This window comes from Leucoraja erinacea, chromosome 17 (genome assembly GCF_028641065.1).
Source record: "Leucoraja erinacea ecotype New England chromosome 17, Leri_hhj_1, whole genome shotgun sequence".
In the NCBI taxonomy this organism is placed as follows: Eukaryota; Metazoa; Chordata; class Chondrichthyes; order Rajiformes; family Rajidae; genus Leucoraja; species Leucoraja erinaceus.
The window spans coordinates 6,670,480-6,685,853 of NC_073393.1; the positions used below are offsets into that span (position 1 = coordinate 6,670,480).

The 15,374-nt window shown below is 45.4% G+C and overlaps 1 protein-coding gene across 3 annotated transcripts in view; it reads left to right on the forward strand.

The window, feature by feature from the left end:
• The window catches only part of rbl2 (retinoblastoma-like 2 (p130)), a 72,798-nt gene that overhangs the window by 40,734 nt on the left and 16,690 nt on the right, over positions 1 to 15,374 (forward strand). For all 3 annotated transcript variants that reach the window (XM_055648434.1, XM_055648435.1, XM_055648436.1), the window contains 8 exons: positions 1,091 to 1,203; positions 2,399 to 2,502; positions 4,519 to 4,656; positions 6,373 to 6,537; positions 8,586 to 8,697; positions 10,796 to 11,071; positions 13,082 to 13,350; positions 14,502 to 14,678. In XM_055648434.1, coding sequence (XP_055504409.1) covers positions 1,091 to 1,203; positions 2,399 to 2,502; positions 4,519 to 4,656; positions 6,373 to 6,537; positions 8,586 to 8,697; positions 10,796 to 11,071; positions 13,082 to 13,350; positions 14,502 to 14,678 — 1,354 coding nt within the window. The remainder of the gene's footprint in view (positions 1 to 1,090; positions 1,204 to 2,398; positions 2,503 to 4,518; positions 4,657 to 6,372; positions 6,538 to 8,585; positions 8,698 to 10,795; positions 11,072 to 13,081; positions 13,351 to 14,501; positions 14,679 to 15,374) is intronic.

The following is a 15,374-nucleotide window of genomic DNA, read 5'->3' on the forward strand; positions in this document are numbered from 1 at the left end:
TCAGTACAAGTATCACTATACATAAGCACTTAGATGCATCTTAGTTAAGCATTTCAGATGCAGTTCAAGTGTATAGCAGTAGTACACTGAGACAAAATACAGAGTCGCCAGTTTGTCGCCAGTTCCAAGTCCCAGTTGTTGGAAGTGCAGGGATCTTGACAAGATCATGGAGGGATGAAGGATTAAGCATTTGATAAGAAGGAATGAAGAGGTTTATTGGCCAAGTATTCACATACAAGGAGTTTGCCCTGGTGCTCCACCCGCAAGTGATGACATGACATACAGTGAGAGTAAGGAATTACGCATACAACATTAAACATTAATTTTAAAACACAATCAATTAGACATGTGAATTAAATTAAATACCAGAGCAAAAGGAGGCTACAGTTTTTTTGGTTATTGAGTAGAGCTACCACTCGTGGGGAAATAAAGCTGTTTTTATGTCTGGCTGTGGCAGCTTTGACAGTCCGGAGTTGCCTTCCAGAGGGAAGTGATTCAAAGAGTTTGTGGCCAGGGTGGAGCTAAGGTGGAATGGAGATGGGGAATATAATGGAGGTGACAAGTAATCACCTTGTTGATAAACTAATATGTGATTTAGATCTCATCACTTGGACAAAGGTAATTCACAGGACATAAATTTATTTGCAAGATCTTTGAGGGTATAAAAGGTGCAAGATAAACTCCAAATTATTTCTTCAATCCAAGAGCTACACGACTAAAAGATCTCGTGCTAATAGATTGAGGGAGGATTTTACACTACACTATTTTTTAGAGCATTTACCTCAAATAAAAAATGGTGCAGGGGGTTTGCAGAAGAGGGATTGTGAAAGGAAATGGAGAGATACCAAGGACATACGGTTTAAGTAATAGGAGCAGAATTAGGCCATTCAGCCCATCGAGTCTACTCTGCCATTCAATCATGGCTGATCTATCTCTCCCTCTCAACCCCATTCTCCTGCCTTCTCCCCATAACCCCTGACACCCAGACTAATCAACACTGTGGGCCAATGGTTAATTTTGGTTGAAATTGGAAATTGATTCCATAAGGACATTGGTGGGATGGATGATAATGTGTGTACATTTCCATCAGGTCTTGTTCCAGGGATCCGACACAGTCTATCCTCAACAGGATAAAGGAGATGGGCGAAATATTTTGTCACCATTACACACAGTCCACCAAGGATCACTCTGGATACTCAATAGGTTAGTACAGATGATGCAAGACATGTTTCTGAAAGACCATCCCATCAAAACACAATGGAGACAATCTGCTGTGTACTAAGGTAGCAAAAGTGCTGGAGAAACTCAGCGGGTGCAACAGCATCTATGGAGCTAAGGAAATAGGCAATGTTTCGGGCCGAAACCCTTCCGTTACCTATTTCCATCGCTCCATAGATGCTGCTGCACCCGCTGAGTGTCTCCAGCAGTTTTGTCTACCTTCAATTTTCCAGCATCTGCAGTTCCTCCTTAAACACGGCTGTGTACTAATCCTTCCTTTTTGTTCGACACAAAATGCTGGAGTAACTCAGCGGGACAGGCAGCATCTCTGGAGAGAAGGAACGGGTGACGTTTCGAGTCAAGACCCTTCTTCTGACTCCTTTTTGTTATATTGTGTAGTTAGTGTATTCTCCTTTAAAAAGATCGTGATTTTTAAAATGTCAATAATATCTACTTCCCACCATTGACTCCATCTACGCCACGCTGCTGCAGGGAAACAGCCAACATAATCCAGGACGCTTTCTCGCCCTCGTCTCCCCTGCTTCTGCTACAACAAAGATACAGAAGCTTGGAAACACGAACCATCAGACTCGGGAACCGCTTCTACTCCGCACTTCCCACACTTCTGAACGGGTCTCACATAAGCGAGTTTAGAGAGAGAGTTTAGAGACATACAGCGCGGAAACAGGCCCTTCGGCCCACCGGGTCCGCGCCGACCAGCAATCCCCGCACTTTAATACTATCTTACACCCACTAAGGATTTTTCTTTTACATTTACCAAGCCAATTAACCTCTACAAACCTGTACGCCTTTGGTGAGCGGGAGGAAACTGAAGATCTCGGAGAGAACCCACGCAGGTCACTGGGCGAATGTACAAACTCTGTACAGACAGCACCCGTAGTCAGGATCGAACCCGGGTCCACGGGCCTGCATTCGCTGTAAGGCAGCAACTCTGATCTTCTCCTGATCTCCCGACCTACCTCATTGCGATCATTGTACGTTTTCCCCCTGGAATTGTCACTCAACAACGCTAAAAACTATATTCTGCACTCTGGTATATTTCATTTTTGCTCTTCCTGTGTGAAAAATTCATTCATTGTTGTAAATGTTTTGTTCGTGAGTGATTAATTGCATTGGGTGCTGCTAAATATGTACGTTAAGGTATTTGTTTCACACACAGACTATGCCACCAAATGTCTACGACTTGCAGAGATTCTATACTATAAAGTTCTTGAAGCAGTGGTTGAGCAGGAGAAGAGAAGATTGGGAGAGATAGATCTGACCGTAAGTACAATTTAAACTTGTAAAGCCAATTCAAGACTACTGTTTACAGCTCAACAGACTGAACATTTAATTTTTCGATATTTTGGTTATCTAACCTCCAAACAACCCATTTTGTTAACCTAACCCCCTCCCCGCTCTTCCCTGTGCCACACCTTGATGTGCACCTGTTTCGACCCTCACCCTTACCCCCTTCCACCCATGTTTAGTTTAGAGATACAGCGCAGATACAGGCTCTTTGGCCCACTGAGTCCGCACCAGCCGTCCCCGTGCATTAACACTACACACACTAGGGATAATGTTTACACTTATACCAAGCCAATTCACCAACAAACCTGTACGTGTTTGGGAGGAAACCCACGAAGGATCTCGGAGAAAACCCACGCAGGTCACGGGGAGAACGTACATAGAAACATAGAAAATAGGCGCAGGAGTAGGCCATTCGGCCCTTCGAGCCTGCACCGCCATTCAATATGATCATGGCTGATCATCCAACTCAGTATCCTGTACCTGCCTTCTCTCCATACCCCCTGATCTCATTAACCACAAGGGCCACATCTAACTCCCTCTTAAATATAGCCAATGAACTGGCCTCAACTACTTTCTGCGGCAGAGAATTCCACAGATTCACCACTCTCTGTGTGAAAATTGTTTTCTCATCTAGGTCCTAAAAGATTTCCCCCTTATCCTTAAACTGTGACCCCTTGTTCTGGACTTCCCCACCATCGGGAACAATCTTCCTGCATCTAGCCTGTCCAACCCCTTAAGAATTTTGTAAGTTTCTATAAGATCCCCCCTCAATCTTGTAAATTCTAGCGAGTACAAACCGAGTACAAACTCCGTTCAGACAGCACCCGTAGTTGGGATCGAACCCGGGTCTCTGACGCTGTATGGTAGCAACTCTACCGCTGCGCCGCCGTGCCGCCCATATATTCCTTCATCCGGCTTCACATTTCATGCCTCTCCTATCCTTATCTCACAGCCTCTTGTCTTTTCATCGCTGGCTTTTTTCCCAACCATGAGCAAAGAAGGGTCTCGACCCGAAACGTCACCCATTCCTTCTCTTCGGAGACGCTGCCTGACCCGCTGAGTTACTCCAGCACTTTGTGTCTTTATTTCAATGTTTGTTTAATGAAGGTAATATCTCATAGTTATGAAGAAATAGCTGCAAGTAATGAGTTAACATTGTATGGGGCTGCCATGATGAGTATTTTAGTTAGTTTAGTTTAAGAGATATAATGTGGAAAGAAGCCCTTCAGCCCACAGTCAGCGATCAACAGTTCACACAAATTCTACCCTACATACTAGGGACAATTAACCTACAAACCTCAAGTCTCTGACTGTAGGAGAAAAACGGAGCACCCAGTGAAAACCCACGCAGTCACAGGGAGACCGTACAAACTCCACACAGACAGTGCCCGAGGCCAGGATCGAACCCGGGTCTCTGGTGCTGTGAGGCAGCAACTCCACTGCTGTGCCACTGTGCTGCCCTAGTTTAAGTTAGTTTATCGTCGCCTGAAACGAGATACAGTGAAAAGCTTTTATTGTTGCTTGCTGCCAGTCAGCGGAAAGACTGTACACGATTACAATCAGGCTGTTCATATTGTACAGATACAGGATAAAGGGAATAACGTTTAGTGGCAGGTAAAGTCCGATTTAAGTTTGGCCGAGTGTCTCCAATGAGGTTGATGGTAGACTGGAAGGACTCCAAAGATAGTGATTTAGACAATAGACAATAGGTGCTGGAGTAGGCCATTTGGCTCTTCAAGCCAGCACTGCCATTCAATGTGATCATGGCTGATTATCCCCAATCAGTACCCCGTTCCTGCCTTCTCCCCATATCCCCAGACTCCGCTATTTTTAAGAGCCCTATCTAGCTCTCTCTTGAAAGCATCCAGAGAACCCGCCTCCACCGCCCTCTGAGGCAGAGAATTCCACAATAAATAAATAATCCATCAAATGTCCAATGTTTGTGCTCTATCATTAACGAATTATAGCAATCACATTCTTCTCGTACAGGGAATATTGGAGCAAGATATATTCCATCGATCTCTTCTGGCTTGCTGCCTCGAAATAGTCATCTTTTCCTACAAACCACCGGGAGATTTTTCATGGATCATTGACATCTACGACCTTCCATCCTATCACTTTTATAAGGTAAGCAATATTAATTTGATTCTTTTAATTAACACGCCTTAGTGAAGCCCAAGGTTTTTTTTCCTGGGGGATGTTTCTTCAGGAAAGGCTCCGCTGGTGATGTATTTATTATTTTGTTCCTCCATCCTGATGGCACTATTGTTTTCTCCAGAGTTGTGGAGTCATGCAATGTGGAAACAGGCCCTTCGGCCCATCTTGCCCACACCTGCGCAAAATCCCACCAAACCTATTACTATGCATGTACCTGTCTAAATGATTCTTAACTGTTGTAATAGTACCTGCCTCGACTACCTCCTCCTGCAGCTCGTTCCATACACCCACCACCCTCTGTGTGTAAAAAAAAACCATTGCCATTATATCTTTTCCCCAGTAGAATTAGCTCAGGATACCTCCAGTCTCCAGCCCCGCTATGGGGCCAGAAGTTCATAGTTGATGTTAGTGTTGTGTGGTGTTCAAGAGCTTGATGGCTCAGTTTGACATTATGAGAAAGATTACACACAAAAGGTCAGGGAAAGCTAACTAGACAACTTCCTGATCTGGTGTATCTGTCTTTGATGGACTAACTGTTTATAATTAAAATACAAAAGACTGTACTCAGCATGGCTGCCTGTGTCATCTGTATTATCTTACTGAAGCAGGTGGATATGCTGGAAGCAAGCAAGGCAAAGAACTGACATAACAAATGGTTCAGCCTTGAGAATATTTAGGTCCTTGTGGTTTGGAGCATGTTTGCTACCTGAGAATGTCACTGGAGGACAATGTCAATGGAGATTTGTTTCCATTCATAAGCAAGAATGTTGATGTCGTTTTTAATGACTGAAGACTATATTTGGCAAATAGACTCGACAAAATAAATCAACCCTTTTCCCAGTTTCTGCCCCGAAACTTGTCAGATTCTTTACCAGTACAAAATGTATCTCACCCATAAAATGTATCACACCCATTCTGTAATTCAGAGCCACAAGAACCTGGAATCTTCAGCAAAACACACAATGTGCGGGATTACATATTTATTGCGTTTCCAGCGGGTCAGGCAGCCTCTGTGGAAGGAATGGATTGATGACATTTTGGATCTTTAGCCTGTCCATTCCCTCCATAGATGCTGCCTGACCCACTGAGTGCCTCTAGCTCTTTACGTTTTGTTCTTTTGCATTTGTAGTTTAACTTCAAATCGTTCCAAATACTGCTCCCTGGTATTAGTTTTAGTTTAGTTTTGAGAGCCTGAGACAGCGCGGAAACAGGCCCTTCGTCCCACCGAGCCCGTGCTGACCAGCGATCCCTGCACACTTACACTATCCTAGTAACACCCTAGGGACAATTTACAATTATACCAAGCCAATCGACCGACAAACATGTACGTCTTTGGCGTGTGGGATGAAACCGGAGAAAACCCACGCAGGTCACGGGGAGAACGTACAGACAAGCACCCGTAGTCAGGATCGAACCCGGGCCTCTGGAGCTGTAAGGCAGCAACTCTACCACTGCGCCACCGTGCCGCATTTAGTTATTAATAATGCTAAGTTTAATGTTTCATGCCATCCCAAGCTATTGTTGATTATAATAAAATGCTATTGGGAATTATTCCCGAGGGAAAGATACATCATAACAAGCTACATACAGTTAGGGTGCGGGCAGCATTGGGAAATTGGTTGGTGTATATTGCAATAGGATATTTTATTTTATACATTTTATTGAAACTGGTTGCCATTTTTGTAGGTGATTGAAGTCCTTATAAGGGCAGAGGATGGTCTATTCAGGGAGGTAGTTAAACATCTGAATTATATTGAAGAAACAATCCTGGAAAACTTTGCATGGAAACACGAGTCACCTCTTTGGGAAGGAATTAAAGATTCCGAAAACAAGGTTCCATCGTGTGAAGAGGTGAGTTCCACTCGTGAATTTATTGTCCACTCTGAGTGTGGTTCGTGTAAAATACATGGTCTACAAACTGGGCTGAAAGAAATAAATGGCATCATCTAGACAGCATTCTGACCATGTCTGCTGTTCATTAGTTAAGTGTTGCAGCGACTGTTCTACTAACTGCATTTATTCAGACTGCAGTGTGTCAGAGCCCAACATTGCTGCTGTCCTGCACCACTAACCATTACAGCCTGCGGGGTTTGAAGAGGAAGAAACACAGTTGCGGAAAATTATTGCTGAGGAATTGCCCGCTACCGGTCAAAGCGTGTGTAGGAAGGAACTGTAGATGCTGGTTTATACTGAAGATAGACCTAGAGTGTTGGAGTAACTCAACGGGTCAGGAGGCATCTCTGGGGAAAAGGAATAGACAATAGACAATAGGTGCAGGAGTAGGCCATTTGGCCCTTCGAGCCAGCACCGCCATTCAATGTGATCATGGCTGATCATCCTCAATCAGTACCCCGTTCCTGCCTTCACTCCATATCCCCTGACTCCGCTATTTTTAAGAGCCCTATCTAGCTCTCTCTTGAAAGCATCCAGAGAACCCGCCTCCACCGCCCTCTGAGGCAGAGAATTCCACAGACTCACCACTCTCTGTGAGAAAACGTTTTTTCTCGTCTCCGTTCTAAATGGTTTACTCCTTATTCTTAAACTGTGGCCCCTGGTTCTGGACTCCCCCTAACATCGGGAACATGTTTCCTGCCTCTAGCGTGTCCAAGCCCTTAACAATCTTATATGTACTTTTCGGGGCAGAACCCTTCTTTGGACTGAAATATAGGGATGGCCTGTCAAGCCATGTTGTTCAGGCCACTGAGGGTTTGGCCTGAGAGCCTTCCCACTGACGGGTCAATCTGTACCATACTCGACCCAAGACACCCGTTTTGACCAATTGTTACACTCTGAAAGTCTTTCTTCCACAAGGCTTGTTGTTGCAGAGTGCATGAATGAGGTATCCAGCAAACCAACATATTCATGTCTGAAGAAGTGTCCTCAGCAAGACGTTTGTAAGACAGACTTTAGAGATCTAGCGCGGCGAAGGGCCCTTTGGCCCTCCGAGCCCGCGCCGACCAGCGATCACCCCGGACACTAGCACTATCCTAAACACTAGGGACAATTCACAATTTAGAGAAGCCAATTGACCTTAAAAGACCTACATGTCTTTGGAGTGTAGGAGGAAACCAGTGCACCCGGAGAAAGCCCACGCAGTCGCAGATAGAATATACAAACTGCATACAGACAGCACCTGTGGTCAGGATCAAACCTGGGTCTCTGGCGTTGTGAGGCAGCGATTCTACTGCTGCGCCACCAAATATCGACGACTACATCGCCTATCCATGTCTTCCAGAGTTGCCGTGTGACCCCCTGAGTTACTCCAGCACTCCGTGTCCTTTTTATTTGTCAACCAGCATCTGCAGTTTCTTGATAGACATAAAAAGCTGGAGTAACTCTGCAGTTCCTTCTTACACATTTTGTCTGCTGTTCCTTGAGTCTACATCTCACCTGCCTGCCCTGCGCCGGTGAGGAATTTGTGGGTGTACAATCCAAGTTCATGTGTCTCTTCCCATAATGGTTCAATCGAATCATCATCATCATCGGTGAAAACATCAACGGGCGCGGTGCCTTACAATGCTGGGTCTGACAGTGATCGCAACTTCTACTGAAGTGTGGATGGTTGTTGGCTCACCAGGAGCTCATCCGCCCTTTGACAGGTCTTGATTTTTGGTCCTGCTGGGGGTCCACAGCCCCCTCCTCACCTGGCAAACCAGGTGGGGGAGATGGTTTGGATTATCCGACCATGGAGCAGGTCGCACGGGATTACATGGCACCCGTGGCGGGGGGAACTCCCCCTCCCCCCGACCTGACCTCAATGGAATGAAAACTATGTATTATTTTCAGAATAAAAATGTATAGGGTCTCTTTGGCAGAAAACACCTCGAGGGAAGCAGGACACGATGATCAAGCTGAAGATGCAGCAACAGAATTGATTTTGAATTGGTATGTTTCTTCAGGTGATGCCACCACACTATTTCGACAATCCGGAGAATGTTGGGAACAATGAGATGTCCACCCCCACTACCCCTGCACGGCCAAAGGAAGGTCCCACAGAGAATGCCAGGAAAGGTATGGAGCACAACACACAGCTCTGGGTACGCTTGATAACAAATTGGTAGCATTTGGTAAAGAGAGCTAACGCTATGTTAGCTTTTATTTCGAGAGGGCTCATGTACAAACACAGGGATGCAATGCTGATACTCTATACTCTACTCTGTCAGGCCACATTTGGAATATTGTGAGCAATTTTGGGCACGATATCCGAGGATGGATGTGCTGGCTCTGGAGAGGGTCCAGAGGAGGTTTACAAGAATGATGCCCAGGAATGAGCAGGCTAACCTATGATGGCAAAAACAGCTAAAGCAGACTATTATCTAAATGGTGGCCGATTGGGAAAGGGGGAGATGCAGCGAGACCTGGGTGTCATGGTACACCAGTCATTGAAGGTAGGCATGCAGGTGCAGCAGGCAGTAAAGAAAGCGAATGGTATGTTAGCTTTCATTGCAAAAGGATTTGAGTATAGGAGCAGGGAGGTTCTACTGCAGTTGTACAGGGTCTTGGTGAGACCACACCTGGAGTATTGCGTACAGTTTTGGTCTCCAAATCTGAGGAAGGACATTATTGCCATAGAGGGAGTGCAGAGACGGTTCACCAGACTGATCCTGGGATGTCAGGACTGTCTTATGAAGAAAGACTGGATAGACTTGGTTTATACTCTCTAGAATTTAGAAGATTGAGAGGGGATCTTATAGAAACGTACAAAATTCTTAAGGGGTTGGACAGGCTAGATGCAGAAAGATTGTTCCCGATGTTAGGGAAGTCCAGGACAAGGGGTCACAGCTTAAGGATAAGGGGGAAATCCTTTAAAACCGAGATGAGAAGAACTTTTTTCACACAGAGAGTGGTGAATCTCTGGAACTCTCTGCCACAGAGGGTAATTGAGGCCAGTTCATTGGCTATATTTAAGAGGGAGTTAGATGTGGCCCTTGTGGCTAAGGGGATCAGGGGGTATGGAGAGAAGGCAGGTACGGGATACTGAGTTGGATGGTCAGCCATGATCATATTGAATGGCGGTGCAGGCTCGAAGGGCCGAATGGCCTACTCCTGCACCAAATTTCTATGTTTCTATGTTTCTATGAGCGTTTGTCGGCACTGGGCCTGTACTCGCTGGAGTTTAGAAGAATGAGGGGGGACCTCATTGAAACGTACAGAATAGTGAAATGCTTGGATAGAGTGGATATGGAGAGGATGTTTCCACTAGTTGGAAAGTCTAGGACTAGAGGTCATAGCCTCGGAATTAAAGGACGTTCCTTTAGGAAGGAAGATGAGGAGAAATTTCTATAGTCAGAGGGTGGTGAATCTGTGGAAAAATCGCCTGTTGGACAGGCCCATAAAACTATGGGAGGAACAGATAGGGTAGACGCTTTTTTCCCCAAAGGTAGAAACGTCAAAGACGAGAGCGCACAGCTGCCTCTCAAGGTGAGAGGGGCAAAGTTTAAAGAGATGGGTGGAGCAGATGGGTGCCTGGGATGTGCTGTAGGAGTGAGTGGTGGGGGTGGTGAAAGCAGATAGAATAGTTGCATTTAAGAGGCTTTTGGGTACCCAGTACCCAGATACGCAGGGAATGGAGGGATTTGGATCAAGTGCAGAGCGAGATTATTTGAACTTGGCATCATGTTCGACATGGACATTGATGGCCCAAAGGACCTATTTCTGTCTTGTACTGTTCAAGATTCAAGGGAGTTTACTGTCATGTGTCCCTGATAGGACAATGAAATTCTTGCTTTGCTTCAGCACAACAGAATATAGTAGGCATAAATAAATACAGAACAGAACAGATCAGTGTGACCATATACCAATGCATATATATATATATATATACACACACACACACACACATAAATAACAGATAAAGTGCAAAGGGCTATTAACGATCAGAATTTTGTTTGAGTTGAGTTTAATAGCCTGATGGCTGTGGGGAAGGTGCTATTTCTGAAGCGGGATGTTGCAGATTTCAGGCTCCTGTACCTTCTATCTGAAGGCAGTGGGGAGATGAGTGTATGGCCATGATGGTGTGGGTCTTTGATGATGCTGGCAGCCTTTTCTACAAGCTATATATATATATATTTTCTGAACAATTTCTACTTTTTTGTCGTTCTCTCTCCAGATGCCATTGCATCACCGACAACGCTACATGATCGATACAGTTCTCCAACCGCGATCAATACACGCAGGAGGTTATTTGTGGACACTGACACCAACACAGATTCTTCTGGCAACTGTCCTCGAGTCTCCCAGCATCAAACGGTGAACGCTGTCCCGGTCCAGAACGTGACCTCTGAGACTGTACCCATTGCACACGTCCCAGGGCAGACCTTAGTCACCATGGCAACTGCGACCGTTACTGCTACTAACGGGCAAACTGTTACAATCCCGGTTCAAGGCAAGCAACTTACTACTTATGGTAGACAAAAATGCTGGAGAAACTCAGCGGGTGCAGCAGCATCTATGGAGCGAAGGAAATAGGCAACGTTTCGTGCCGAAACGTTGCCTATTTCCTTCGCTCCATAGATGCTGCTGTACCCGCTGAGTTTCTCCAGCATTTTTGTCCACCTTCGATTTTCCAGCATCTGCAGTTCCTTCTTAAACAACTTCCTACTTGTACAATGTTTTCCAGCATTTCCTACAGTTTGAACGTGGGACTGTAGATATTGAGACAAATCAGGCTTGGTCATTTTGTAATGAAAAGGAACTGCAGATGCTGGTTTATGCCAAAGATAGACACAAAGTGCTGGAGTAACTCAGCAAGTCAGAGGCCGTCTCTGGAGGAAATCGATAGGTGATGTTTCGGATCGGGGCCCTGATTTTGTAGGTTGAATTCAGGTGAGGTAGTTTTCACCTGAAGTACAGTAAGCCCTCGCAATAACGAATGACAGGGAGGATGGTGTCCTTTAACTGATTGAAGGAGGAGGGGGTGTAACATTTAACCCAAGGCCAGGCTTTATTAAGGCTGGCCTTTATTAATAAGAGCTGAATGACCTGACGTTGATGCTGATATAACTACCCCCTGCTTCGGTAGGTGCGGCTTGGATAGAGTGGATATGGAGAGGATGATCCCACTAGTGGGAGAGTCTAGGACTAGAGGTCATAGCTTCAGAATTAAAGGATGTTCACTTTAGGAAGATGAGAAGGAATTTATTTAGTGAGAGGCTGGGATGTAATGTTAAAATTGCACAAGGCATTGGTGAGACCAAATCTGGAGTATGGTGTACAATTTTGATCGCCCAATTATAAGAAGGATGTCAACAAAATAGAGAGAGTACAGAGGAGATTTACTAGAATGTTGCCTGGGTTTCAACAACTAAGTTACAGAGATAGGTTGAATAAGTTAGGTCTTTATTCTCTGGAGCGCAGAAGGTTAAGGGGGGACTTGATAGAGGTCTTTAAAATGATGAGAGGGATAGACAGAGTTGAAGTGGTTTAGGCAGGTTCATTGGTATCATTTAAAAATAAATTGGATAGGCATATGGATGAGAAGGGAATGGATGGGTTATGGTATGAGTGCAGGCAGGTGGGACTAAGGGGAAAAAAAATTTGTTTGGCACGGACTTGTAGGGCCGAGATGGCCTGTTTCCATGCTGTAATTGTTATATGGTTATAGGGTGGTGAATCTGGAATTCTTTGCCACAGAAGTCTGTGGAGGCCAAGTCAATAGAAATTTGAAGCAGCAATAGATAGATTCTTGATTGGTATAGGTGTCAGGGGTTTGGGGAGAAGGCAGGAGAATGGGATTAGGAGGGAGAGATAGATCAGCCATGAATGAATAGCGGAGTAGACTTGATGGGCCGAATGGCCTAATTCTGTTCCTATCACGACCTTATAGGAGGGAAGAAACAGGGTGATGGGGGGGGTGGGGTGGGGGAGGGGTTAAACAAATCGGATTTCACAGACCGGGGAGAACAAGGGGAAGGGTCTCGACCAGAAACGTCACCTATCCATGTTATCCCGAGACTGTGCCTGACCCACTGAGTTACTCCAGCTCATTCTGTCCTTATATTTGAATCATAATCGTCGAAAGAAGTTGGAGAGAGGTTTGTTTTCAGGCTTTGTGGGGAGGGGGGGATCATTGACAACGTATCTGGGTGGCGCAGCGATAGAGCTGCTGCCTCACGGCGCCAGAGGTCCGGGTTCGATCCTGACTACAGGTGCTTTCTGTACGGAATTCGTACGTTCTCCCCGTGACCGTGGTTTCTCCAGTTTCCACCAACCACTCCAAAGACACACAGGATTGTAGGTTAATTTGGCTTCAGTAAAAATTGTTATTGTCGCTAGTGGAGGGACAATGTGTAGGGGAGGATTGCTGGTCGGCGCGGACTCGGTGGGCCGAAGGGCCTGTTTCCGCGTTGTATCTCTAAACTAAGCTTTGTCTTTAATTTGCTCTCTTAATCCTCAGGTATCGCAAATGAAAACGGGGGCATAACTTTCATCCCGGTTCAGCTCCGAGTCTCTGGACAGGCTCAGACCGTGACGAGTACCATCCAACCCCTTACAGCCCAGGCGCTTGCCAGCAGCTTGGGTGGTCACCAGCTAGCGGCCACCGCAGTGCAGATTGCTGGACCGGTGCCCGTTCAACAATCCCCAGGCCAACGACAAGGCCAGCACCAAGGAGGAGTCAACAACCAACCCAAAAAGACAGGCTCCGTCGCACTGTTCTTTCGAAAGGTTTGTCTTGCCATAAATATTAGTAATGTGTTATCTTAGACTCAAAATCCCGTAGTAAAGGGCCTGTCCCACTATACCAGTTTACCCAAGAGCTCTCCCGAGTTTAAAAAAAAATCAAACTCGTGGTAAGTACGTAGAATGTATGTATCGGGTACGTCGGAGCTCGGGGACATCTCTTAGCGGCTCGTAATGCTAACGGCAGGTACTCGGGAAACGCGGTAAGCTCGTGAAGTTTTTTCAACAGTGTGAAAAATGTCCACGAGAGCCCCGAGTACCTACGGGCGGCTATTGCCGTAATTCTCCGAGTTCGAATCAGGGGGAAACTCGGGAATTACCTCGTACAGTGGGACAGCCCCTTAACTCAGCGGGACAGGCAGCATCTCTGGAGAGGAGGATTGGGTGACATTCCGGGTCGAGGTCCTTCCCATCTGTCTGAAGAAGGGTCTCAACCCCAAACGTCACCCATTCCTTCTTGCCAGAGATGCTGCCTGTCCCGCTGAGTTACTCCAGCATTTTGTGTACATCTTCGGTTTAAACCAGCATCTGCAGTTGCTTCCTACACATCATGCTGAGGTATATTGGCATCAAGCAAAGTACCATGTATCAGCTTCAGATACTTGGTTCATGGTAACAAGAAATGACATTGTTTCAGTAGGTCAATCTTGGATTGTTAAGAATAACAAATTCATCTTTGACAAAGGTAGACAAAAATGGTGGAGAAACTCAGCGGGTGAGGCAGCATCTATGGAGCGAGGAAAATAGGCAACGTTTCGGGTCGAAACCCTTCTCCAGTAGGGTTTTTGTCCACCTTCGATTTTCCAGCATCTGCAGTTCCTTCTTAATCATCTTTGACAAAATTGTCTTTGACTAAGGAACCTGGATTTTCCAGTCTAGGAAGAAACTGCAGATGCTGGTTTACACTGAAGATAGACACAAAATACTGGAGTAACTCAGCGGGACAGGCAGCATCTCTGGATAGAAGGAATGGGTGACGTTTCGGGTCAAGACCCTTCTTCAGACCTGAGTCCAGAGATGCTGCCGGCATTTTGTGTCTGCCGAATTTTCCCATCCCTGTCATTGAACAATTGTTGAATTAAAATACCATAAACAGTCTCAGATGGTTGTCTCTGTGTTTGTTGTCGTTTGCGTAGGTTTATCATTTAGCCAGTGTTCGTCTGCGGGACCTCTGTGCAAAGCTGGATATTTCAGATAACCTGAGGAGGAAGATCTGGACGTGCTTTGAGTACTCCTTGGTTAACTGCACTGATCTTATGGCCGATCGGCACTTGGACCAGCTTCTGATGTGTGCTGTGTACATGATGGCCAAGGTACAAAACCGTACAACCAGTTTGAGAAATGTTCCAATGTAATACTTGCATGTAAATCTACACTGTGTATGGGTTACATAACCCAACGTGCAGGCAACACTCTGCGGGTACATCGTTCCTTGAAGGTGGCGCCACGGGTAGATAGGATGGTCAAAAAGGCTTTTGGCGCATTGGCCTTCATCAGTCAGATTATTGGGTATAGAAGTTGGGAGGTCATGTTGCAGTTATACCAGACATTGGTGAGGCCGCATTTAGAGTACTTGGTTTGGTTCTGATCACCATGTTATTGGAATGATGTTGGAAAGGGTGCAGAGAAGATATACAACTATATTGCCAGGACTCAAGGATCTGAGCTACAGGTATAGTTTGAGTAGACTGGATCTCTATTCCTTGGAGTGCATGAGGATAAGGGGTGATCTTATAGAGGTGTATAGAATCATGAGAGGAATAGATCAGGTAAACGCACAGAGTCTCTCTTAATAGAGTGTATAGAGCGAGCTGCCGGAGGAGGTAGTTGAGGCAGGTGCTATCGTAATGTTTAAGGAACAATTAGACTGGTATTAGAGGGATGTTATGAGATTTATGTTATGTTGTGTCGTGGACTTTCTGTGTTTGTGCTTTTTTTTTTTTAATTCAATTTCAATTTTATTTTTAATAGGTCTTATTATTTATTTATTTATTATTATTTTATTTTTT